At 35.4% G+C, this 26,172-nt stretch overlaps 1 protein-coding gene across 2 annotated transcripts in view; it reads left to right on the top strand.

The window, feature by feature from the left end:
- The window catches only part of LOC150082751 (guanine nucleotide-binding protein G(s) subunit alpha-like), a 200,567-nt gene that overhangs the window by 50,672 nt on the left and 123,723 nt on the right, over positions 1-26,172 (top strand). For both annotated transcript variants that reach the window (XM_090376807.1, XM_090376806.1), the window contains exons 2-4: positions 4,579-4,651; positions 14,986-15,040; positions 17,180-17,299. In XM_090376807.1, the coding sequence (XP_090232933.1) occupies positions 4,579-4,651; positions 14,986-15,040; positions 17,180-17,299 (248 nt within the window). The remainder of the gene's footprint in view (positions 1-4,578; positions 4,652-14,985; positions 15,041-17,179; positions 17,300-26,172) is intronic.

The following is a 26,172-nucleotide window of genomic DNA, read 5'->3' as shown; positions in this document are numbered from 1 at the left end:
TCCCTCTAGTTGCCTCCCGAACATGCTGATGTAGAAAACAATCATCCAATAAATCCACAAAAGCCTTGCTAGTGTGTGAGTGACCAGCCACCAAATTCCAGTCAATATCTGGGAAATTAAAATCCCCCATTATAAGACTGTCTGATTTACTGGCCCACTCTATTTCTCTGTACAGTTTCTTATTATACTCATCAGAGTCATTAGGCCTATAGCACACTCCTACTCTCAATTTTGATCTCCCAATGCTTATGTCACACCAGACTGACTCGACACTGCACTGTCCAGTGATGTCGACTGGCTTCACTTCCTTGGATTTTATGTGTTTCTTAACTAATAGCATAACCCCTCCTCCCTTCCTATCCTGTCTATCCTTTCTGTAGACATTGTACTCCCCAAATTCCAGTTCTGCATTCCTTATATCTGTGTGACACCACGTCTCTGAAATCCCAACAATATCTGCCTTTGATGTTTTGAGCAATAACTCAAATTCATCAGATTTATTTACTAAACTCCTAGCATTGGTGTACACGCAAGTATACTTCCAACTCTATCATCCTCATCCAAAGATAAAGCCTGACTTATTAGTATCCTAATTTTCTTCTGACCCTTGCATTGATAATCTTGGTAAATCAGCTTCATAACCTCCTGCTATACTAAAAATATTAAACTTGATGCCTTGTTAGCCTTCCAACAAAAGGATATTAAAAGAATCCTGAGTAATCACGATGCCAAGAAGTCTCCAAGTTCCAATTTTAGAACCTGTGCTCTAGAACTTGTTCCTTTTGGTTTGCCTTTTTATACTCTCTTATTCCATTGGTATTTTTCATTGAAATCTGCTCATATTTGGCCAGTTCACGAAGCGGGTGACATATCCTTCCATTCTAATTATCATCCTATTCAACTTCACTACTCTTTCCAAAGTAATAGAGAAATCCATTGACCACTGACCCTTAAACTATCCTAACATCTTCCATCTGATCAATGATCACCAGTATGGATTCCATCAGTGTTGATCTACTGGTGATATTTTGGATTATGTTACCCATATTTGGACAAATTCGATGGAAAATTTCAGTGACACCCAAAGAGTTTCTCTTGACATTTCAAAGGCTTTTAGTCATGTTTGACATAGTGGATTTCTACCATCTTTTGGTGTGCTTTCTGCCTTTTACATCTAGGTAGCCAGTTTTCTCTTTGCAGGTAATGATAGGTGGCTCTCTGTCTGCCAACTTCTCAACCTATGCTGGTGTTCCCCAAGGTTTGATTCTTTCTCTTGCATGTAATGGCTTTCTCCCACTAACTATAAATCCCATCCGTAGTTTTGTAGATGATAACACACTAGATTCCACCTTCACTATATTCAACTTCTAGTTTGAGAAACTGGAAGTTGCAATATAGTGTATTCTACATAAACAGCTTCAGCTTTTCAATTATCCACCATCAGTTCCTTAAATGCCAATCTCCATAATTCTCAAATGGGAGAATTATGGATATTTTAAAGATTTTAACTAAAATTTTAACTTTAATCCTTCTAAAATTCAGTTCTTTATTTCTTGCAAAAAAGATTTTGCTGTTTCCATACTTACCTTTGATAACATTCAGATTTTTTAGACTAAGTCACATATTCTTACTGGGAATTACACGATTTCTAATGTCTTTTCCTCTCTCTTGGCATAAGCACAAATGTTGCTTTCTCTGCATCAGAAAAACTGGGGTTTCCCTTTTAGGCAATTTAGCATATATACATAATATGCCCATTGTCTATCCATGCTTAACAACTTGTAGATGTTATGCATGGATGGACTAAATATATTGTGAAATATTGTCATAAATATTTGAGCCATTTAAAAAGATTTGCCAAGTCATTTCAAATTTAATTCAAATTTAGACCAGTAAAAGTGGCAATCATTATGATTTTTTTGTTTTTGGTTAGTCTTTACAATCTGGTGCCCTTTCCAATTGATCATTGCGAGTAGCAGTGATTGACATGCCTAGCCTGTTATGGTGTTTATTCCTTCCTTGCTGCTGTTTTAAAATCAGAAAACAAGTTCCCGATTTTAAAACAGTGGCAAGGTGGGGATAAATGCACCAACACTAACCATAGTAGGCTAGGCATGTCAATCACTGCTATTCGTAACAATCAATCGGAAGGGATACTAGATTGTAAAGACTAACTGTTTTTTTTTCCATCATCATGTAATAACTTTACTTCCAGTGGATGGATTTTCATGAAATTTTATTTTTTGGGACTTTTAGAAAGATTTGTAAGTTATCCTGGTGTATTAGCAAATAGTAATAATTCATGATTTGTAACAAAAAAAAAAAACCCTTCAATTATTATTTCTTTGTCCATTCACCTGCATGTAAAAACTTGACTCTCGGTGATTGCATTTTCATAAAATTTTATATTTCACTCTGATAGAACAATTTATTCAACCTTTCAAATTTCATTAAAATTGACCAATAGAAATCTGGAAATTATTATTTATATTTTTTCATACATATCATAGGCTATCTATATACCTCTAATTATTACTCTTTGCTAATGTACTTGAAACGTAACACATTGCGAGCATTAACTAACTTGTGTACTAAGATAGTACTTGATCAGCATGATGTGTAGGTAAACTGTGTTGTTTGAAGATAATAAAGCACTCAAAATCTATGTTGGTATCATTATGTACATACTTCCAATTTGGAAATTCTTAATACCAACATAGGTTTTGAGTGCTTTATTATCTTCAAATAACTTGCATACTTTTGGCATTACTTTTCTTCCAAACAGCTATTGAGTCTATAACTGTGAAATCCTCTCTACTGTGGAACATTATTTCCACATTTGGGGTGGTGACTGCAAAACTTCTCTTAGGCTCTATCAAAGAGTACAGTCTGGTTAATTAATAACCCATCTCTTACAAATTACCTCCACTCAGTGTTACATAGATACTTTCAGCGATACTATTTTTGTCAGAATTATCATGTGTATTCTGCATCTCTGTTCCAAACCAGACAACTTTTTCTCTTCTTCATTCATGACTTATGCTATTATTTGGAACACCTGGCACATGTTTTTTCCAAAAATTACAGCCTACAGAAATTTAAATCCAGTGTGAACAAGTGCTTTCTTAATCTTCAGCCCATACATGGTATTAAAGTAGCAGCAGTGCATAGCACACACTTCTTGATTAGACCGGGGTTCAAGCCCATGACCACCAAATACGGAGGATGTGGAAAGGTCAGGGAATGACCACCGCATATCTCCGGAGCAATATGGCCTTAGTTGCTAATGCTCCTAAAAACCAAATAATAACATGGTATTAAAGTATTAGTAGTGGCATATGATGTAAGGAAGAAAACTTATTCTACATCAGCCAACAAAAAAAAAAGAAAGAAAGAAAAAAAACTACCTGCATCACTTTTTCATCCTCTAATAATTTGTGTAAGCCTTCCTTAAATTTCAAACCACCCACTTCCACAATACAAGATAGAAATTTCTTCCAAATCAACCACTCTCAAGCCGAAAAAAAGCAAATTTTCACACATCTATAAGTTCTAATATCATTTATGTTTTGGGGTTATCATAAAAAAAATAATAAAGAAAGAAAGAAAAGAAGAAGTTAAAGAAAAGCAAAACTTGGAAACAAATACAATTATCCTAACTGCAGATTCTAGTTGAAAATCATCTTCAACTTTATAAAATTTAATATAGTTACTAAAAAAAAAAAAGTACTGTAGTCAATTGTTTAAATTTAAAGTCATTGAGGAAAGAGCAGAAGAAAGCTCCAAAACTTAACATTAATAATGTATATTATTTTGGCTAAAATATCATTAAAATTTATTTATTGTGCATTCAGTTTATAAATAATTGACATTCTTTTTGAAAATATGAAGCATCAACCCTGCAACAACAACCTTCTACCTCCAAATATGACAATGATGGTTTGTAAATGAGTAAATTTCTTTTTATACTCTGTATGGCTGCTGCAGCCAGAAGAGCTTTAAGCTTTGTTGTTACTGTTTTATTGCAGGAACTGTATGAACAATGAACTGGACATTTTTTATGGCACATTACAGACTTGGATTTCACAATTTGCAATCCATGTTTGTTACCCATTAATGTATGCTTCCTTCATCACACTAGTAATTTGTTTCTGATCTAGTTTATTGCTCTTTTTCTTTTCCTCCAATGAGATTGTTTTTCCAGATTTTTGGTATTATCTTTGATGGCCCCAGTACAGACAGGTACTGATGTCAGCAGTACCCTCACCATATGCTACTTAGATTCATCGATGAATCTCAGTAAGAAATATGTTCACCACTCAGAAAATTCAGTAACACAATTCTGTTTTAACTGTGCTGATAAGCATGCCATCATGATTTTTACTAAGACAACACAGAAATCAAATGCTGCAGAATTCCAAACTTTACATTTAGCAATGGGAGGAATAAAGAATATTTTGACCATGCTTTGTTTTATTCAGATATTTCTATCCATTCTTGATAAAAATAAAAACTGGAGGCAATGCTTTTCATCTCTTCCTCATGAAAGCAACATTGAAAGTTATTGTTTTGTTTTAGGTGCTGGCGAATCAGGAAAAAGTACAATTGTAAAGCAGATGAAGATTCTTCATGTTGATGGTTTTAGTGATTCGTAAGTTTTTTGATTACTTTATCATTTGAATTTTTTAAATCAGCTTTAGGTCACTATTGTTATTGGGTTGTCATGTTATTTGACAAATGGCCTACTTAGGCCATTCTTAGAATAACTGAAAATAAAGTTGTATGTGTGTCTTAAGTCTTCTTTAACATACCTTTTATGCATTGTATATCACTGTCAAATCCATGTTGATCAGTGTGGATTTTGATCAATGACGACGATGAAGAATCCAGACAAAATAATGTTTTATTAGTTGGAATTCATTTTTAATATACAGTACTGCATTTTTGATCAAACAAATTTAAAAATATTCTGGTGCACTTTGACACAAACTCACATACTGAGTTGGCTTTCATTAGCAACATCCTTGTGTAGGAATGGACTAGTCTGTGATGCTGGTGAAGACTCAAAGTGGGGACAAACTGATATAAGATTGTAGTTTGCACACATGCTGATCAGATTTTGAGTCTGAGAGAAAGAATGGGTTGGCATTGAGATCTTTCCTGCACTGAATGTAGAATGGACAAGGTATGCAGATGCCAGTATCTCAAAAACAGCCAAGACGTTTAAGTGCTCCCATTGTACGGTGCCACAAGTCTACCATGACTGACTCAACAGTGGTTGAACAACCAGCAAAGGTCACATATGGGACAGCTACTTGTGGTTGATGCTCCTGATATGCATTATTGTCTCGTCTTATAATATAGTAGCAATGCAGCACAGTGGCTTAGCTAACCACTCAATACAAGATAGGAATAGCAAGACCAATATCCACGTAGACTATGTGCCGTACATTAGTTCTTATAGGCTGTCATTTGACAGCCATTACAGGTACCCATGCTCACTGTGGAACAAAAGAAACTGCACCTTGCATGGGCTAGTCAGCACCAACACTGGATCACCAATGTCAGTATGATATACAGTGGTGGACAAAAAAACTGCATTACCTTAAAAAAAGTAACATTTGTAGTGAAAAGTATAAGATATTGTTTGATTACAGTCATTTTGTTTGGTGCAAAGCAAAGGTATTGCATCAGATAACACTTCTATTTCATCAGACTAATTGCAAGGTATTGCATCAGCCATTTCTATAAATATGGCCTTGGAAGGATATACACGCTCATTAGTACAGAAACTCCCCGATTTATGTAAGGGTTGCGTTCTGCGGAATGCTACATAAGTCGGGGAATTTCCCCATGCTTGTGCAGCACTCGCAACTGTGCTCACTGAATTGATTGAATCAAAAAAGAAATGTTCGACGAACAAGTAAATAGAATTTTTGTATTTATTAAATTTTTTATCTCATGCGCAGGAAAAATTACAAAAGCGTGCAATTAAAAAAAAAATTTCAAAATTATAAAATTACAAAAAAAGAGAGGAGACAGGCATACTGACAGTAAGTTTTACCTCTCGAGCAATGTTGAATCGACATCTTCAGCTGATAAGTACGCTGCTGCGGAAGTTGAGGGCTGTGGAGATTTAGAAGGGGTCGGCTGCTCAACCTTATGAAAGAACATATTAATGGATAACTGGATGGTGGCTTTTTTCTTTTCATTGTAGATTTCTTTGTAGCAAGCTAGCATATCATTCACCCTTCTTGACTTTTAAGAATCGTTCGCTGTCAGGATCCATCTTCTCACACCTCGCCATTGCCGATGCAATTTCACGAAATGCCATGCCGTCTCTCTGGTGATGAAGCATCTCGGCTCCTTATTTGGTTCATCTTGCGCTTCGTCAGCATATCCTTCTTTCACTATCGCTGCCTGCAAGTCAATAAGTTTTTCATTAGATAATTCCTTCTTGTCTTCCTCTAACAACTCCACGTCTTTGGCATCAACCTCCAACTGAAGTAGCTCTGCAACCTTCACAATCTTATCTGTAACCACTTCGTATGATTCATCTTTTTCAAATCCTTCAAAGCCTTTTGTGCTGTTGGCATATTTTCTTCCATGCACCATTTAAACAGCTTTTAGTAATTTCCGCCCAGACCTTTCAAATTTAACCCTAACTTGCAACTTTTTCTCTTCATTGCCCTGTTCTTGTTAAGTAAGTCCACAGATCTCCTATTCTTAATGTCAACATGTACAATATCACCTTTTGTGCCCTTAAAAGATGATATCTACTCTACAACTTCATCAGCTTTTGCCCCTGGAGACACATACCTTGGTTGTGTTCCTCCTATCCTTTGTGCACAATATATTTCCTGTTTCCCTGACAGTGGAGTCACCGATATTAGCTACCTCTTGTGGGACCAATGCATTCTATCTAGGTGTTGCCACTGTGTTGCCTGATGCACAAGTGCAAGCTCTGGAAATGAGGTGGGCAGCTGAGAGCTTGATGGGCCTCCAATTTAATTCTTTCAAGGGCATCCACCCTGTTTTTCAAGCTCTCATAAATGCTCATCAGAACACTGAGTTGACACCTAATATCCTCACACTCTACATCGAACACACACAAAAACATCCGTCTTGACTATATCACGCCCTGTTCCAGATAGATCTGCAAACATCAAATAAGTAGCACGTTTCATAAGGCTGTGATTTGGAGGACAACTGCCCCTTTCAGTTTTTCCGTGAGCCACAGCACTCTCGCTATTCTGAGCCCTTTGCTTTGCTGCTCTGGTCTGAGGCATGATTTCCATTCAAATTCAATTTAATTGAGAATACTAAATTCAATCTAAAGAGAATACTACACTAAAGTGTACTTTAGTGTAGTATTCTCTTTAGGTTCCCACTCCGAGGAATCTAAAGTGTAATACTACACTTTAGGTTCCTCGGCAGTGTAGTGGTTAGTATCCCGGAGACCGGGATTCGATTCCCTGCTGGGGAGAAGCAGTTTTTTTTTTTCTTGAATGGGTTGAGCAAGCTGAATGCTGATGGGATTCTTCCTCTTGTTCAAATTAAGAACCTGAGGGGCACAGTTTCAAATTGAGGAAATACAGTTGTAGAATAGATGTGTGGAAATTTGCCTTTAGCCAGCAGGTAGTTGATTGGTGGAACAGACTTCCATCTTTAGTTGTGGAAGTTGATAGCCTAAATAAATTTAAGGCTGAGCTGGATGCAAGAAAGCAAGCTTATGCAGCATCAGCTAAAAAAAAAAAAAAAACCCTTCCATTTCACCTCTCCATTCATTCCAAATGCCTGTCCAGCTCAGCCTTAAATTTATTTAGGCTATCAACTTCCACAACAAAAGATGGAAGTCTGTTCCACAAATCAACTACCTGCTGGCTAAAGGCGAATTTCTGCACATCTATTCTACAACTGTGCTAAAATGCTAAAAATAATATACTTAAATACAATAATAACACTATGCATCATTTATGCAACAATAATACATATTATGCTATCAAGTTTATGTTTTATATATTGCATTACTCAGTTTTGCTATATGGGCTGTACCACAAGCAAAGGTGGCCACACAAGGTATTAGATATTTCAGTATTTAGTTTATTATTTTATTAATAAACTAAATTATTATTTATTTAGTTTTCAATTAGGAAGATTTTTTCTCCCTTCTCTTTTCTTAGAAACAAAAGAAAGACTAAAAAAAACCTGCAATTTACAATTAAAAATTACTGTAATAATGCAAACACCGTATGTTAATAAATTTGCTTGATAAAAGCAAATTTATTAACATATAATTTATTAACCTTGCTCCCACAAGGTTATAAATTTGGGAAATGCACATAAAATAAAATGAATTTAGTGGGAGGGCTCACTGGCCATATATTTTTGTCTAACATTTTAGACTTTCCTTCTCTTTGTAAAATGAATTAAGTAAAGAAAAGTCATCTCTTTATTCTCACCCAGAACGGATGTATGTAACAAAAAACCCGAAAGTTTGTAAATTTGTTTTGGAGTAATCCCCCATTTTCATGTTATTTTTATTTAATGTGCATTTTACTTCAAAATTTTTAAGCTCATAGAAGCAGTTTGCCTTTATTTTAATAAATTTATTTTTACCACACAAAGCAGTATTTTTATTTTGAGTTAATCTAATTGGCCTGTAAATTTGGCCTTTAACTCATACATCAGTAATGGATCTCTGCTGTGGAAATACTTTAAGTGAAATTATCAAGAAAAAAAAAAAAAAAGGAAATTCAATTCAGTTTTAAGGAACATAAGTTCATTTTTATTTATTATAAGAAATTCTTATAAGTAAAATGAAATAATCTGTAATTCAAATAAATCATAATGAGATGTGGAGTTAGACTGATATTCAGAATAGTTATATACCTGGAAAGTCTGTTTATAATCATGCACAAATATTTGTGGTTTAACAAATAGTTTCTCTGCAATCCCATGTTACATTTTCAGCTTATATACACACTCTACAGGTTATGCTGCAAAGAATAGATGAGATCCTAGTTCAACTGATGGATTAGGTTTGCATCGCAACATTCAAATTTTTATTACACCTACAACACATTTGCAAAAATTCTTGACTAGATGGAGAGTGATTCTTCTGTTAGTCAGCAATTTCTAGACAAAATACATACATTGCTCACTACATAAAAATATAAAGAAATTTATAGATGAATCTGTCAACTTATGGGATTTTTTTTTTTACCCCATGTGGATGCTGGTACCAAATGCACGTGGTGGTTGGTTGTGTCCAGTTACTGTTGGTCAAAGAACTCTCTGACTGTCCTACAGGTGTTCAGGATTGTGCTTTTCTGGAGTTCATTGTAAGTGTTCTCTGGGAGACCCATTGTTGCTAAGTTCTTATGGAAGCTTTTTGACACCATGCCAGGGGTTGACGTGGTGATTGGGATAGTCATTGCTTGTTCCATATGCCACATTTCTTTGACTGGCTTGGATCAGTGTACTTCTTGATCTTTTCCTCATAGGTTTTCAGGAGGTTGCTGGTGTTGAGCATTGCTATTCTGATCAGGTAGGTAGCCTCTTCCTTGTTGATGAGGATTATATCTGATCCATTGTGTAGGATTGTCTTGTCTGTTATTATGGCACAGTCCCAGTATAGTTTGTAAGTAGGGATCTCTAGTATGACCTGAGGTTCGTATTTGTAATATGGTGCACTTTCTTTGATAAACAGGTATTTTTGCACTAGCTTCTGAGGTGTTATCTGGGTGACCAGGTCATGTCTCAGAGTGTACTATTATTATTATTATTATTATTAAATAGAAGGTTACGTACGTACAAGTTAAGTGTAATAGAATAATTTTCGTATGTAGCCAACTAAAGTAGTTACGAATTGGCATCATTTAAGTACAGTCAGACCTCTCTTTAATGAAAATTTCCATATAGCGAAATTTTCTATGTAGTGAACTTTTTTGATTTCCCCTTGGTCATTACATTGAAAATAGTTTCTGTATAACGAACTGATTTTGAGAGACCTGGGTATGCATTGTTCGCACCTCTGGCCTTTAGGCAATAAAGCTGATGTTGGAGAAAGTACAAATTAAAAGCTAAAAGGATTAAGCATTAATCCCTTTAGCTTTTAATAGTTAAAGGCGTAAATTCAACGAATTAAGAGTTAAAAAATTTTACAATTTAATGGTGCCTGTAAAACCTTGCAGGAGGAAACTGGCCAACCACGGCACAGGATAGAAAAAGATGGAAGGTTCTGGGAGAGGCCTTTGCCCAGCAGTGGGTCAGCAACTAAAAAGAAGTAAAACCTATACAACTTATACACTACTATACCGAGAAGACCTGCTGGCCAGATGTCCACAGCCATTGGCAAAGATTAAGGCATATTCCCAACGCGGGCGTTGGCTCTGGTCAACTTATTTTCTTCCGTAAGCATCCTATCAGAGAATTAGGAGAGAGTGAATTTCCTTTATCTTGGAAATTCATCTGTTGTTTGAATGTAGTGTGAAAAAGTGTAGTGTTTAATAGTATAGATTGGCGCATTAGAAAAAGAAATTGCTTTAAAATTTGGTATTCCTGCCAGTAGTGTGTTAACCATTCTGAAAAACTGTTTCGATTCTCAAACTGTTCGAGGAAATGGGACCCAGTCAGAAATGTGCAAAATTATGCCTTTGAGAAGATGTAGATGAAGCAGCATTTAAGTAGATGAAGCTGATTCGAGACCAAAACATGCCGATATCAGGGCTATCGGCATGTTTTAGAAAAGGCTTTGGAGTATGCATCTTTTCTGGGGCACAAAACATTCCAAGCCAGTTCTGGTTGACTGGACAAATTTAAAGAGCATCATGGCTTACTTTAAAAAGTTATTTCTGATGAAAGTAGAGTTGCAATTGAAGACTACTATACCCATTGGAAAGAAACAGTTTTGAAAAAAGATTATAGGGGACTACAAGTCCAAAGACATATTCAACGTTGATGAATATGTCTTTGGGCACTCTTGGTTGCAAATATGGCTAGTAATGAAAAACTGAAGCTTTTGGTAATAGGCAAAAGTAAACAGCACTGATGTTTCAAAGGAATAAAGTTGTTAGAGTTGGATTACAACAAAAAATCTTGAATGACAAGTGAAATTTTTGAGCAGTGGATTTGAAATTTTGATAGAAGAATGATGAAAGAAAACAGAAAAATCCCGTTGATTGTCAACAAATGCCTACCTTCACTCGGCAATTTTGAAACTTACAAGTTTGTTTGTTTTGAAGCTTATTTTCTTCCTTCTAAATAATTCGTCTTAACTACAGCATATAAACCAGTTCCTGATTTACATATAAGCTAAACAAGCTACAGCTTAGGGCCTCATGTTCCAAGGGGCCTCGCTCAATCTTAAAAAATCCTTTTTTATTATTGATACAGATGAACAGTAAGGGAAAAGGGCCTCATACATGTTATAGCTTAGGGCCACAATAAATTTAAATCCGGCCATGACTGCAGCCAATGGACTAAGGCATTATCAAGAATTTGAAAATGCATTATGTAAAGTACTACATGCACATGAAAATGCAAATGTAAAGTACTACACATGGGAAACAGCAACCCCAGAAGCAACGTATCAACTCTGTGGTACTACACTGACAGTGGTAGAGAATGAAAGGGACCTGGGAGTGGTTGTGCAAGCAGATATGAAGTTCTCTGAGCAGTGCAGACGGGCTGCAAGAGTAGCTCATGGTGTATTGTCAATGATATATAGGAATTTTTCTAGCAGGGATAAGGAGGTGATTATTCCCTTGTATAAGGCAATGGTCAGGCCACACCTAGAGTACTGTATACAGGTCTGGAGGCCTCATTTCAAGACGGATGTAGAGCTGCTGGAACGAGTACAGGGAAGGGCAACAAGATTAGTGAATGGAACAAAGGGGTGCTCTTACGAAGAAAGGCTTAAGTTTTGCAAATTACAGTGTCTGGAGACTAGGCACCAGCCAGGTGATCTGATAGAGGTGTATAAAGCATTGAATGGTTTTAGCATGCTCAATGCCGATGGGATTCTTCCTCTCGCTCAGAATAATCACCTGAGAGGGCATAAATTCAAATTGAGGAAAGACAGATGTAGGATAGATGTGCGGAAATTTGCCTTTAGCCAGCGAGTGGTTGGTTGGTTGAACAGACTTCCATCCCTTGTCGTGGAAGTTGATAGCCTAAATAAGTTTAAGGCTCAGCTGGACAGGTATTTTGAACAAACAGAGGGGTGAAGTGGAAGTGGGTTTTTTTTTTTTTTTTTTTGGCTGATGCTGCATAAGCTTGCTTTCTTGCATCAAATGCCTCTACTAATGCTAATGCTAATTACCAAAGGCTCATACTGAAAAAAATTATACTGAGAATAGAAACCAACCAACCTATAGATTCTGTTATAGATTTGTGAATGTGCATATCAGAGTTGGCGAAAGTGAGAAGTTAAGATGTCACGGAAATAACAATTAAGAATTGTTTTGCAAAAACAGGTTTTGCTAAAATGCTAATTAACAGAGATGAGAGGGATGAACTATTACAAGACAATGAGCAAGCTTGGGAAAAGTTCCAAGCGAGGTTTGATCAGTGGAGAAATTGTTCTTGACGAATTTTTAGGAGTTGATAATGATGGCGTAGCTGAATATCCAAGTGACTCCAACATTTTGGAACGTATTTAAAGAACTAGTGACAATATCGATGATGAGTTGGATGAAAATGAGGGCAATATTAAACATTCCAAACAAGAAACTTTGACAGCATTTGAAACTTTGCATTGAGGCCTTCAGTGGGAAGAAAATGTAAGAGAATATATATCTGAGTGGTTAAAGTTTAAACAAATTCGAACATTTTTATGAACGGTGTACATTAGAATCCAGTGCACAACAAAAAAATAACCAAATATTTAACAACATAATTCTTAAGTGTACTAATATATTTGCACATCATACTATAGTCATTTCTTAATATGTATGTATTAATAAATTGCTTTAAAATGTTAGAAAATTTATTCATACCCACTTATTTCTGATTTATTTCCCATCGTTTACTATATTTCTGAATTTACAGTATTTTTCATTGTTGTTCATTGAATATTTTTCAGTGAATAACAATATTTTTCATATTTTTCATTGAATTTCTATATAACAAATTTTTTCAAGGGAACAATCGATTTTGTTTTATAGAGTGTATATCTCCGACTGTATATCTCATATTATGAATACCTTCATGAGTTACCATGATATTGCATTACCTCAAATAAGTAATGTTTCACCATAGGAGAAGACTTGTTAATTATTCTCGGCAGATATCACCACCCATACGGCACCATTTCAGAGCTTGTTGGCTCCTCATCAGTGGGTGGGCAGATACCCTGGTGTTGCAATAATGACAATCCAGTTATGAAGTATAACTCAACAATATTGCAACATCTGCCCACCCACCGATGAGGAGCCAATAAGCTCCAAAACAGTGCCGTATGGGTGGTGGTGGTGGTATCCGCTGGGAATAAGTAACAAATAGTCTTCTCCTATGGTGAAATGTTACTTATTCGAGGTAGTGCAATATCGTGGTAACTTGTTGTGAAGGTATTCACAATATGAGATATACTTAAATGATGCCAATTTGTAACTACTTAAGTAGTTGGCTACGTACAGAAATGATTCTATTACACTAACTTGTACGTAAGTTAACTTCTTTTGTAACCTGAGGCTCTAGCACTAAATTACGTTGTAATCTAAATAGAAGGTTTTAAGCAAACAACACTTGTAGTGGTTAAGGGCTCATAAAATCTTGTCAATTGTGTGCAGTCAGAATCTGAATTATAGTTACTCTGAATCACATAAATTTCTTGCTGATGAGTAAATTCCTGACTCCTGTTATGAGGGGAATTGTGTTATATTATGTATTATAATTCAGATCACGTAGAATGGAAAATTATTTTCATATGGTGATAGAAGGATATAATTCCTTGCTAATCTTTCTTAAATCAGCTGAGTCATTAAAGACACTGATAACTTGTTTGATTTCTCTCTCTCTCTCTCTCTCGAATTGTTCTTTTATCCTTTTTCACATAGCTAGCAAAAGGTTTTTTAGTAATATGAATGCACAGTAATTTCCATGTACTTGAAGCTGGTTGGGGCATGTACATAACAAATATTGTTGTGCATATGCCACAACCAGCATTACCACACATTTGGTTTTTGCAATCATCTGGTGAGATGTTTTTTGAAATGGTGCAAATCGTGTAGTTTTTTGATAAAAAGAACACCATTTAATGGTGATATTTCTTAAGTGGTGAGAATGATACAGAAATTTGTAAGTTGTAGTAAATAACCAGCTTTTAAAGAAATATAGGATATAAAGAAATGAGGACGACACAAAAGATTCATACTGGTCTGGGCACCTGAAATCAGTAATGAGTAGATAAATGTCAAGTGTAATGAAGATATGGTCATTTAAATAGTTGGCTGTTGAAATTACTGTCAATGTTTAGGACTCTCACCAAATGGTGTGAGGCATTCTGATTGAAAAATTATCTCACACAAAGTTAACCTCAGTAGGTGCAATGTCTGTTTGACAGAAAAAAAAATATATATTTGAACTTTTCATGTGCTTTATACATGCAATGCTGCAAACTTTTCAGTGGCATTATAACACTGAATGAGTTCTGCATTCTTCTGTTAAATTCTGAAACAAAATACTGGATTCTTGAACAATTTTGAATGTCAGAAATTATCTTTTCTATTAATTAAATTATGCCATCACATATACAGTCTCTAAATAACTGTTCTTTGCTTTTATTATGCAGTTATTAAATATAATATGTGGTATTCCAATTTAATATAGGCCTATTCCCCTTTTTTGTTTTAGTGGTGACAGTAACTCTAATAAAAGTTTTTTTCATGATAGCTGATATATTAACAACTACTTATTAATATATTATGTATTAATTGGTCGCTTTTCATCTTATTTTTTTTTTTTTTCTTTTTTTTTATTAAGAGAAAGAAAGCAAAAGATAGAAGACATTAAGAAAAATATTAGAGATGCAATTTTGGTAAGTGAAGACATTTCAGTTTCATAAAAAAAATGCTTAATTGAGAATGAATTTGATAGAGCATGTGATTAATACCTTTCTTGTTTTTCAGTATTATAAATTTTGTCATTAATGGCTATTACTGCACCTGCGCGCGCGCGCACACACACACACACACACACACACACACACACACACACACACACACACTTCTTGGACATTTTTGTAATACAGTGGATGTGAAACAGTGAATTTCACTCAACTTTTTAAGTATATAATAGATTATAGTATGTGGAGTTCTTGCTTAAAATATATGGTATTTTTAACAAATTCAAAAAATACTGAAAGAGAATATAAACATACTGTTTATGTTCATAACACTGAATGCATTATTGTAATGCAAGTTACCAAAAGAGACAATTTCTCATTGTGTGCATGAATTCCACATAATCAGAATTCTGAGAATTGGCAAACATGTTCCTGCCCCAAGAAAGCATACAACCGTATAACTTGCACAAGCTGCAAACCTGGCTTCCTATATACGTTTCAAAAATAGTATGTCACTTGTCTTAAAAGAGAATAAAAACTTCCCATTTGGGTTATGCTATCTGATTTTGCTAAATAAGAGCAAGTTCAGCCTACTTATTAATTGTAATTTAATTTTTTTTATTATGAAAATATTTTAAGTGTTATAAAATAAATGTATATATGCACAGTGTGATGAATGTATATGATGCTGTATGCTATTTCCTTAATTTGTTCAGGTAATCAGTATTTCAGATAATCCACATTCATGAAATCGATGTCCCACTGTGTGTAAAATTTGAAATTGCTTTTATTGGCTTTTTTAGTATCAATACATAGCAAATAAGATTTCTACCATACTTTATTGTATAACTAGTTTAAATACTGTAGTTGCTTTTCCAATGACTAAGGAATTATGCTTTTTGGAATATAAAAGAAGATTAAAGAGATATAAATGGTATTAGTTTGAATGACATAACTTATGTCCATATAAGGACATGTTAACTCCATAAAAAACTTATCTATCTAATTATATCTTCATGATCTTAGATATGGTGTCTCAAATGTATAGCCCACCAATTAATTTTCTACAGCCCTCCCAGTAATTTTATTATAATTATAAAATATAGTCCAGCTTAGTGATCCAAGAATTATTAAATTTAGATACCATAAATCAACTTTAGAAAATATAACATTCAAAAGTACTGCAGTGGTAGCCAATACAAGATCCACCTCCATTCTCTTAATGTGAATTAACATTCTAAATTCTTTGGCCCGTGGAAATTCTGTTTGCTGATGTGACCATTTAAATTGGAGTGAGTCTTGGCCTCATTGGTTGTGAAGAGTGGTGCCATGACATTGTCTTCAGAGATGATTAGTGTGGCTGAGCAGTGGCAAAATCTGTTTCCTAATGTAGGTTTGGACTGTAAACAAATTAGACTTCATATGGAAACAACTTGATACTGGTGCAACATTCTCCTGACACTTATCTAAAATTTATCTCTGAGGGCATCTATGTTCTTGGATTTTTTTGGACTTCATTGCAGTTTAGCACTTATTGTTGCAATTTTTTTAAATTATTTTAAAAACTTTTTCCCACTGCACCTTCTTCTTATATTAATGTAGTCTGTGAGAAGTACTGATGTGGGCTGTGTGCATATTAATGTGGTCTGTGATAAGTACTGGTGTGGCCTATAACTATAAGAATTTGTGACCCTGCCTTAAACCTTTGTGATGACAATTTCAGTTACACTGGTGATTACAAAAATTAAATACTTGTTTGAATTGAATTACATGCCTATTTAAAGTTAATTTATAATTATATCAGAAAAATAATTTTTAATTTGTATATGATTTAAAATAAAGTTCAGATTAAATTATTTAATTTAATTTATTTAATTGGATATTTAATTTGTTTAAAATAAATTAATTTAATTTCTTTTAACTGTCAACTGAGATACTATAAATTGTGAATATTCTAAAGCAACCATTCCATAAATTTTTTTTTATTATTTTCAAATGAAAGTTTGTACTACAAAACGATTTTAATAGTGGTGGCATGCTTTATATTCACAAAAGAAAAAAAGAAAGAAAAGAAGTTCACAAGTACTGAATTGAATCACTGGTTTATTTCAGACAATAACAGGAGCTATGAGCACTTTAGTTCCACTTGTTCCACTAGAAAATCCAGAAAATCAGTGGCGAGTTGACTACATACAAGATGTTGCAAGTTCTCCAGACTTCGACTATCCTTCAGTAAGCTTGTTTATTATATTGCTGGAATTTAATTATTTAAATATAAGTGTTAGCCTCTATTTCAATTTTTGATATTAAATTTTTATATGCAAAATGGCATTAGTAGTAGCCACTAAAATATCAACAAATTTTAGTTAAAAGGAAATTAAACTAGAAAAACAGGTGATAATTGATATTAAAATTGCACCATTTTTAAAATTAGGTGTTTCTTTGCTTATAGTGGATGAAGTAAATAGCAGTTTCCTAGACATTAACACATAGAAGGCTTCTGATGCCAGTACTTTTTTTTTTTTTTTTTATAAATAACTATTTTTATCACTTATACAGAATTAATTTTTTAGGACAGCTTCTTTATTCACTGCTCAATTTGGTTTCAAGAGTTGTATGGTTGTAGATTGAGGTATTTTAAGTACGTTATCATACTTTTCAAACTGAATGAAAGTTAAGTTAATGTGAAAAAATTACATCTAACGTTGTTTTGCAGGTTATTAAAACTGTCACCATATTTATCTATCTACTCATACTAATAATATAAGCTATAATAAACCTTTTATTAGAGCATTATTTCCCCTTTATCATTTCCCCTTAGTATTTCCCCTGTCTGTATATTTTTTAACCATCCTTTCTTTAAACTTATCACCGCTATCTGTAAATATTCTTTCAGGTTTCATTTAATCACATTTCATGCTTTATTCAAATGATAGCTAATGCCATTTACATTAATTATATGACATCATCTAGATTTTCTGTATGTGCTGGCCAGGTTTTTGCATTGTCATTCACTACATATGTAATATACTGAAAGGCATATTGCTTTGCTTTCCAAAGTAATGCAGTTATGCTTCTTCAGAATTGCCTTATAGACATCAGTAGAGGTGTGAACATGTTTTTCATTTGGGGGAAGCTCTTGAATCAATATATATATATATATATATATATATATTCAGGAAAAAATTCAGGACTTATTTTGACTTTTCAGTCATATAGCTTATCTCTGAAATATTTTAGGTAGGAAGCTCTTTCATTTTTTGAAAAATCCTATACTTAATTTGTTTGAATGAGCAGTATTCAAAGAACTATCAATTCAGACTAAGATTTGACTTAAGATTTTTCAAGTTAAATTGCCAGTAAGCTTGTACTATTATATTTTTGAAGTTTAGTTTAGGACCTAGTCCCATTTATGATTAATACCAGTGGTGAGCAATTATATTTATAATTAATTGATATATTGATATCATTTTTTACACTTTATTGCAGATATGTATATGCAAAATCAGTGTTACACAAGAGAAATTTAAAATAATTCTAATCTAAAAATTTGTACACGAGCAGGATTATGATCAAATATTGCATATATCTTATAGTTCAGTCTATAAGATATACAGATACACTTGTCTATCCCATTACTTCTCTAAAGTAAACTGTATCCTCATATCTATGGTGCAGCATAAGCTTCAGGCTTCCTTGCACCATATAGCCAATAATAATAATAATAATAAAAAAATCTACATCAGCATTCAATTTTATTTTATATTGCTTCAATGTTTTACTACTTTTTTTTAGTCCTGTGTACCTTTTTTTTAAGCCCATGCTGCCATTCACAGAATGGCAGCATGGAAGGGATCCTCTTACCAAGAGAGGCTTAAGTTCTGCAAATTGCAGCGGCTGGAGATTAGGCACTTGTGAGGTGATCTAATTGAGGTGTATAAGGCCTTGAATGGGTTGAACACGCTGAATTCTGATGGGATTCTTCCACTTGTTCAGATTACAAACCTAAGGGATCATAAATTCAAATTGAGGAAAAACAGCTGTAGAATTGATGTGCGGAAATTTGCCTTTAGCCAGCGGGTGGTTAATTGCTGGAACAAACTTCCATCTGTCGTTGTGGAAGTTGATAAGTTGAATAAATTTAAGGAGGAACTGGACAGGCATTTGGAGGGAATGGTGTGATTTTTTTTTTTTTTTTTTTTGGCTGATGCTGCATAAGCTCATATGCTTGTTTTCTTGCATCACATGCCATGATTACTATTCCATGGATGCCCGGTGGCTTTTTTTTTTTTTTTTGCTGTCTTCATATAGTTTATGCTCTTATACCAGAGTGTTACCTTGCACCCACTTTGGTAAAAATCTAGTTGGCAAACTTTGTTATCTTGACCCTACTGCTTGCAACAGAATCACTGTACTTGACTTGACTAACTAAATGGATACTGATTGACTGATAATAGTATTTTGAAACTATATAGTTTTTGACTCTTGAATTAGAAGAAATCAGTGGCACTTTACATCGAAAAACCCACATAACCATAAAATCTAGAATTACGATAAGCCTAATTACCAGGATTGCATGGTACTTCATAGACAGCAGATATTTCGCAGTGTGAAAGGCATAATACAAAAACATACGGAATGGAGAAAGAATTAAAGAATAATATTTCAGATTAACCTGAAGACTTTTGAAAAAACTGAGTCTTGTTTTACTTCATGAAAAAAAATCCTCAATGATGCTTTATAAATCATCTCAGTGAAGCAGATTGAGATGATATATTATGAAGTAAGTTAAAAAGAAATATAGGTTTAGAGTGATGTATGTTACATCTACCAGTGCAAAGCTGCACTGGTAGATGTAACACTACCTGAGAGGATGAAGAAATATGAGTATAAAAGTGGTTATGAAAGTTACATCTACCAGTGCAAAGCTGCTGAAGAAGAACGTAGTCATACATATTATAGATGTATGAAACATGATCATGTTCTTAGGTGCACTGGTTGTTCCAGAAATATAGGATAGAAGGAAGAATAAGGAGTAAGAATAAAAGTATAAAGAATTTGAAGAACTATGTGGATTGCATGTTAAAAAATTATGATTGAATGAACAGTATACTAAGAAATTATAACTGAATAAAAATTAATAAAGAATTATCATAATGCATATATGACATATTGGTAAACCAAAAGTGATTATAAAAGTATAGAGGTGTGTGTGTGTGTGTGTGTGTGTGTGTGTGAATTAAATATTCAAGAATAAACATATATATGTTAAATAAATATTCAAGAAGATAGAAAAACAAAAATAGAATACAGTAGTAGGAAATTAGTACTGCAAAATCTATAGCCTGAATTTTTTTCTGTATATATATTCTAATTTAACAGTGACTTTGTCAGTGGTATGATGTCACTGTGTGAGTGCTAGGATCTGTTCTGTTATAAAAAGTAACCCCAGGGGCTCACATCTAGTGAGTATGGGCTTGGCACACCCAGGGTCCTGAGCTGGATATCATCATTCTTCTCTTTCTTGGTGATTCCTTACTACTTCGCTCTCTCTCTCTCTCTCTCTCTCTCTCTCTCTCTCTCTCTCTCTCTCTGAGTAATTTGGAAATTTTTTTTTGGCCAGTGCAGCATAAGCTTCAGGCTTCCTTGCACCACATGGCTAATAATAATAATAATTTTTCACTGCGTAAAGGCCACCATTATTCAAATCCATTGCATTTATGGTTCGATCTGCGTATCGGTTCGACAATGCATGGATTTGGCTAATGTTCGAAATGCAGCGATTCCTTGACCATTATTGTCCTTGCGATCCTCTGCCAAAATGGGCCATAATATATAATGGGCAATCTATTTTATTTGTTTTCATTTTGTTGGTCAAGTGTTGTTTTTAGTGATATTTCACATAATTTGGACCTGGTGCTGTCTTCCGGGTGCCACTAAATTTCAATACTAATTAGCTTATTCTAAAATTTTCATTATTTGGTATTCTATTAATTGCTTTTCCTAAATTATTTTAGAAGCATTCCTTCTGCAATGCCCTTTATCTTGATCCCACCCACCCTCCTTTTATTATATTACTTATGGATTTATTTTACTTTTTGCTCTACTGGTTTGTCATGCTTACTGGCATTTGTTTATTTTATTTTTACTTTAATATATATATATTCAAAGAATCATCTGGAAAGTATCTGGGAACCTCCTGTGATTTGGAAAAAATTAACAATACTCATTATCCCTGTGTCAGGAATAGATATAAAAGCAAATGCAATCATAGGGTATGTCTGCCAGGGGCGAAAGTTGATGACGTTGTAGGGCAGATATCATCTTTTTAAGGGAAAAAAAGGTGATATTGTTGTACATGTTGGTACTAATGACTTTAAGAGTAAGAGATCTGTAGATTTACTTAACAAGTACAGGTCAATGCTGAAAACAAGTTGTGAGTTAGTTAAATTTTAAAAGTGTTTGCAATTCTACCCAGACACGATAGAAGGGAGTATATGATGAGCGCCTTGTCAATCAGTTCAACCCTGGAGAGATTGTGCAAGGCTCACAGGATAGAATTTTTTTTTCAGCGTAGTCTGTGCTTGCTAGCAGGAGAGACTGCTTCTACAGGGATGGGATACACTTAAATAGAAAGGGTGCAAGAATATTTGCTGATGCTATCAAGGCAGTGTTAGGTGGGTCAAAAAACTGCTAGCTTGGGGGAATTCACAGACTAAAAGATTAACAGTAGCCACAGGCAGAGGCAAAAGTGATTCTTGTACTGCTTCTATTGTAATGAGTAGCAGCCTAGAGAGCAAGTTGCTAGGGATATCAAGAGCAGCTGGGAGTCATCATGGAACAAGTAAATATATGGGCTGTGTTAGGGTAACTAAGAGTAAGAACAGGTGCATGTATATTTGAATGTACACCAATGCTAGAAGCATAGTAAATAAATTTGATGAATTAGAAGTGCTGATCAAGGCATCAAAGCCAGATATCGTTGGGATATCAGAGACATGGTATCACACAGATATAAGCAATGCAGAATTGGAATTTGGTGAGTACAATAAGTACAGAAAGGATAGACAGGGTAGGAAAGGAGGAGGGGTTATGCAGTTGTTTAAGAAACACATAAAATCAAAGAAGTGCATCCAGTTGACATGGGTAGGCAGTGCAATGTTGAGTCTGTTTGGTGTTGACATAAACACTGAGAAAGGGAAAATGAGATTAGGAGTGTGTTATAGGCCTAATTGTCTCTGATGAGTACAACAAAAAGTTGTGCAGAGTAATAAAGTGGGCCATTAAATCAGAATATCTTGTAATGGAAGGTTTTAACTTTCTAGATATTGACTGGAAGTTGTGGGTTGGTCACTCGCATGCTAGCAAGACTTTTGTCGAGTTATTGGATGACTGTTTTCTACAGCAGCATGTTTCAGAGGCAACCAAAGGGAGTAATACTCTTGATCTGATTATTAGCAATGATTCTTCATGCATTAAGAATCTGCAGATAAAAGAACCACTAGGTGGCAGTGATCTCGGTGTACTGATGTAGGATTTACTTAAAGTTGTAACTACCATCAAAGGTAAAGGGAAGGGTTTTTGCTTTCGTAAAGGTAACCATAGTGATCTCAGACAGTTTTTAAATTCTGTACAGTGGGATCAACTGATGATGTTGCCAACAACGAATTCTAAATAGGAAGCCTTCGGGGACCTAATCTTAGAGGCTACTAGGCTTTTTATACCACCTAAGAAATACTGTTCAAGATTCAGGCATAAATGGATGTCAGATGAATTAACAAGGCTCCTGGCAGAGAAGAAAAATGCATGGGATGCATATAAACTATCAGGTGACACAGAATCCTATGGCAGATATAAGCTTGTCTGTAATCAAGTCACAAAGGAGGTTAGGCAGGCAAAGGCAGATTATGAGAAATCTTTGGCAAAGGATGCGAAGAAAACCAGTAAACTGTGAACTCTAGAAGGAAGGGGATGAATAAGATTGGTCCACTTAACAAATGGACCAATATATGGTTTGACTATTGATGATCTTGCTCAAGTAGCTGATAAACTGAATAAGTATTTTGCATCTACATTCACACATAAGGAGTTATTCAATGAGGGGAATGCCAGAAGTTTATCAAACTCTAACAGGGAGCTAAGTGATTTTGTAATAACTGAGAGCAAAGTGGAGGAGAAAATGTTGAAATTAAACATAAAAAAGGCACCTGGAGTGGCTGGAATCTATCCAGTTATATTGAAGGAGGCAGTGAGGGAAGTTAGCAAGCAAACCCTTAGCCATAATTATTAGAGCATCCTTAGAATCAGAGGAGGTCTCCATGGACTGGAGATGTGCAAATGTATCCCCAATTCATAAAGGGGGGTTCAAAGGGTGACGCAAAAATTATAGGCCTGTTAGTTTAACTTCTGTTCCAGGGAAAATAATGCAGTCACTGGTTAAAGAGATGATACAGCATCACCTAGACAAGACTGCAGTAATAGTTCAGACAGCATGGGTTTGTTAAGTGGAAGTCTTGTCTGTCCAATTTGATTGGATACTATGATGTGGTCACAAAGGAACTGGATGCAAAAAATAATTTTGATATCATATACTTGGATTTCAGGAAAGCTGGAACGAGTGCAGAGAAGGGCAACAAGAATGGTGAGAGGAACAAAGGGGTGCACTTACAAAGAAAGACTTAAGTTCTGCAAGTTGCAGCATCTGGAGAGTATGCACCTGTGAGGTGATCTGATTGAGGTGTATAAGGCTTTGAATGGTTTGAGCAAGCTCAATGCTGATAGGATACTTCCATTTGCTCAGACTAATAACCTGAGGGGGCATATATTCAAATTGAGGAAAGTTGTTTGTTTGTTATTTGGTTTTTAGGAGCATTTAGCAACTAAGGCCATATTGCTCCGGGATATGCGGTGGTCATTCCCCGACCTTTCCGCATCTTCCGTATTTGGTGGTGACGGGCTCAAACCCCGGTGTAATCAAGAAGCGTGTGCTACGCACTGCTGCGTCTTCCCACTTGGCTATGGAAGCGCCATTCAGGAAAGACAGTTGTAGAATAGATGTGCAGAAATTTGCCTTTAGCCAGCGGGTAGTTGATTGCCTGAACAGAATTCCATCTGTTGTTGTGGAAGTTGATAGCTTAAATAGATTTAAGGCTGAACTAGACAAACATTTGTAGTGACTGGATGGGCAAAATGGGAAGAGGTTGTGTTTTTTTTTGTTTTTTTTGGTTGATGCTGTGTAAGCTTGCTTTCTTGCGTCATATGCTTCAACTAATGCTAATACTAATAGATGGGCTTGAGGCATTGGGTTTAGTGACTTCCATTGGGGAGTCATTGTAGGATGCTTTGCAATCAATCATGCCATTGTAACAAAGTTGCAACACCCTAGAGATTGACATGTTAGACCACACTTGGAATACTGTGTTCAAGTATGGAGACCGCACCTAAAGAAAGACATCGAGCTTCTTGAAAGGGTGCAAAGACGGGTAACTCGCCTGGTGAGATCGGCAAAAGGGCGTCCTTATGAAGAAAGACTTCGAATATGTGGGTTGCAGAGTTTGGAAACTAGACACCTTAGAGGAGATTTGATTGAGGTGTTTAAGGCTCTGAGGGGCATCAGTAAAATGAATGAGGACGAAGAAATTTTCAAGATTATAAATGATGCTAGAACTAGGGGACATAAATTCAAGTTACGGGGGGAAATGTTTAGATTGGACTGCAGGAAGTTTTATTTTAGCCAGCGAGTTATAAATTACTGGAATAAGTTGCCTTCGTGGGTGGTAGAGGCCGACAGTTTGGGGAAATTCAAAGGTCATCTGGATAGTACTTTCGGGTAAGGGAAGCGCATGGGATGATAGGTTTAATTTCCTTTTTTTTTTATTAATAATTATTATTTATTTATTTTTATTTTTTTGTTTTTATCATTGTTTTGTTCGGATTTTTTTTTTTTTTTTTTTTTTTTTTTGGCTGGTGCAGCATTAGCATTAGTAGAGGCATTTGATGCAAGAAAGCAAGCTTATGCAGCATCAGCCAAAAAAAAAAAACCCACTTCCACTTCACCCCTCTGTTCGTTCAAAATACCTGTCCAGCTGAGCCTTAAACTTATTTAGGCTATCAACCTCCACCACAAGGGATGGAAGTCTGTTCCACCAACCAACCACCCGCTGGCTAAAGGCAAATTTCCGCACGTCTATCCTACATCTGTCTTTCCTCAATTTGAATTTATGCCCTCTCAGGTGATTTTTCTGAGCTAGAGGAAGAATCTCATCAGCATTGAGCATGCTTAAACCATTCAAGGCTTTATACACCTCTATCAGATCACCTCGCTGGTGCCTAGTCTCCAGACACTGTAATTTGCAAAGCTTAAGCCTTTCTTCGTAAGAGCACCCCTTTGTTCCATTCACTAATCTTGTTGCCCTTCTCTGTACTCGTTCCAGCAGCTCTACATCCTTCTTGAAATGAGGCCTCCAGACCTGTATACAGTACTCTAGGTGTGGCCTGACCATCGCCTTATACAAGGGAATAATCACCTCCTTATCCCTGCTAGAAAAATTCCTGTATATCATTGACAATACTCCATGAGCTACTCTTGCTGCCCGTCTGCACTGCTCAGAGAACTTCATATCTGCCTGCACAACCACTCCCAAGTCCCTTTCATTCTCTACCACTGTCAGTGTAGTACCACAGAGTTGATACGTTGCTCTGGGGTTGCTGTTTCCCATGTGTAGTACTTTACATTTGTCAATGTTAAACTTCATTTGCCACCTCTCAGCCCATCTGCTCAACCTTTCCAGATCCTGTTGCAGCAGCATAGTGTCAGTAGTGTCCTTGACAACCCTGCCAACCTTTGTATCGTCTCCAAACTTGGACATTAAGCCCGATATACCATCATCAATATCATTTATAAATACAGAAAACAATAATGGACACAACACTGAGCCCTGAGGGACTCCACTAATAACATTAGTCCACGATGAGCAGTGTCCATTGATTACCACTCTCTGTCTTCTCCCCCTCAACCACCCCTTTATCCATAGCAGCAATTTGCCTCCAATGTCACACTGCTCCAATTTGTGTAGCAGTCTTCCATGTGCAACAGTATCAAAAGC

The sequence above is a fragment of the Mastigoproctus giganteus genome, chromosome 7, assembly GCF_048544385.1.
Source record: "Mastigoproctus giganteus isolate SK-2022 chromosome 7, ASM4854438v1, whole genome shotgun sequence".
In the NCBI taxonomy this organism is placed as follows: Eukaryota; Metazoa; Arthropoda; class Arachnida; order Uropygi; family Thelyphonidae; genus Mastigoproctus; species Mastigoproctus giganteus.
The sequence above is the reverse complement of the archived record's forward strand: the minus strand, read 5'-3'. Positions and strand labels throughout refer to the sequence as shown.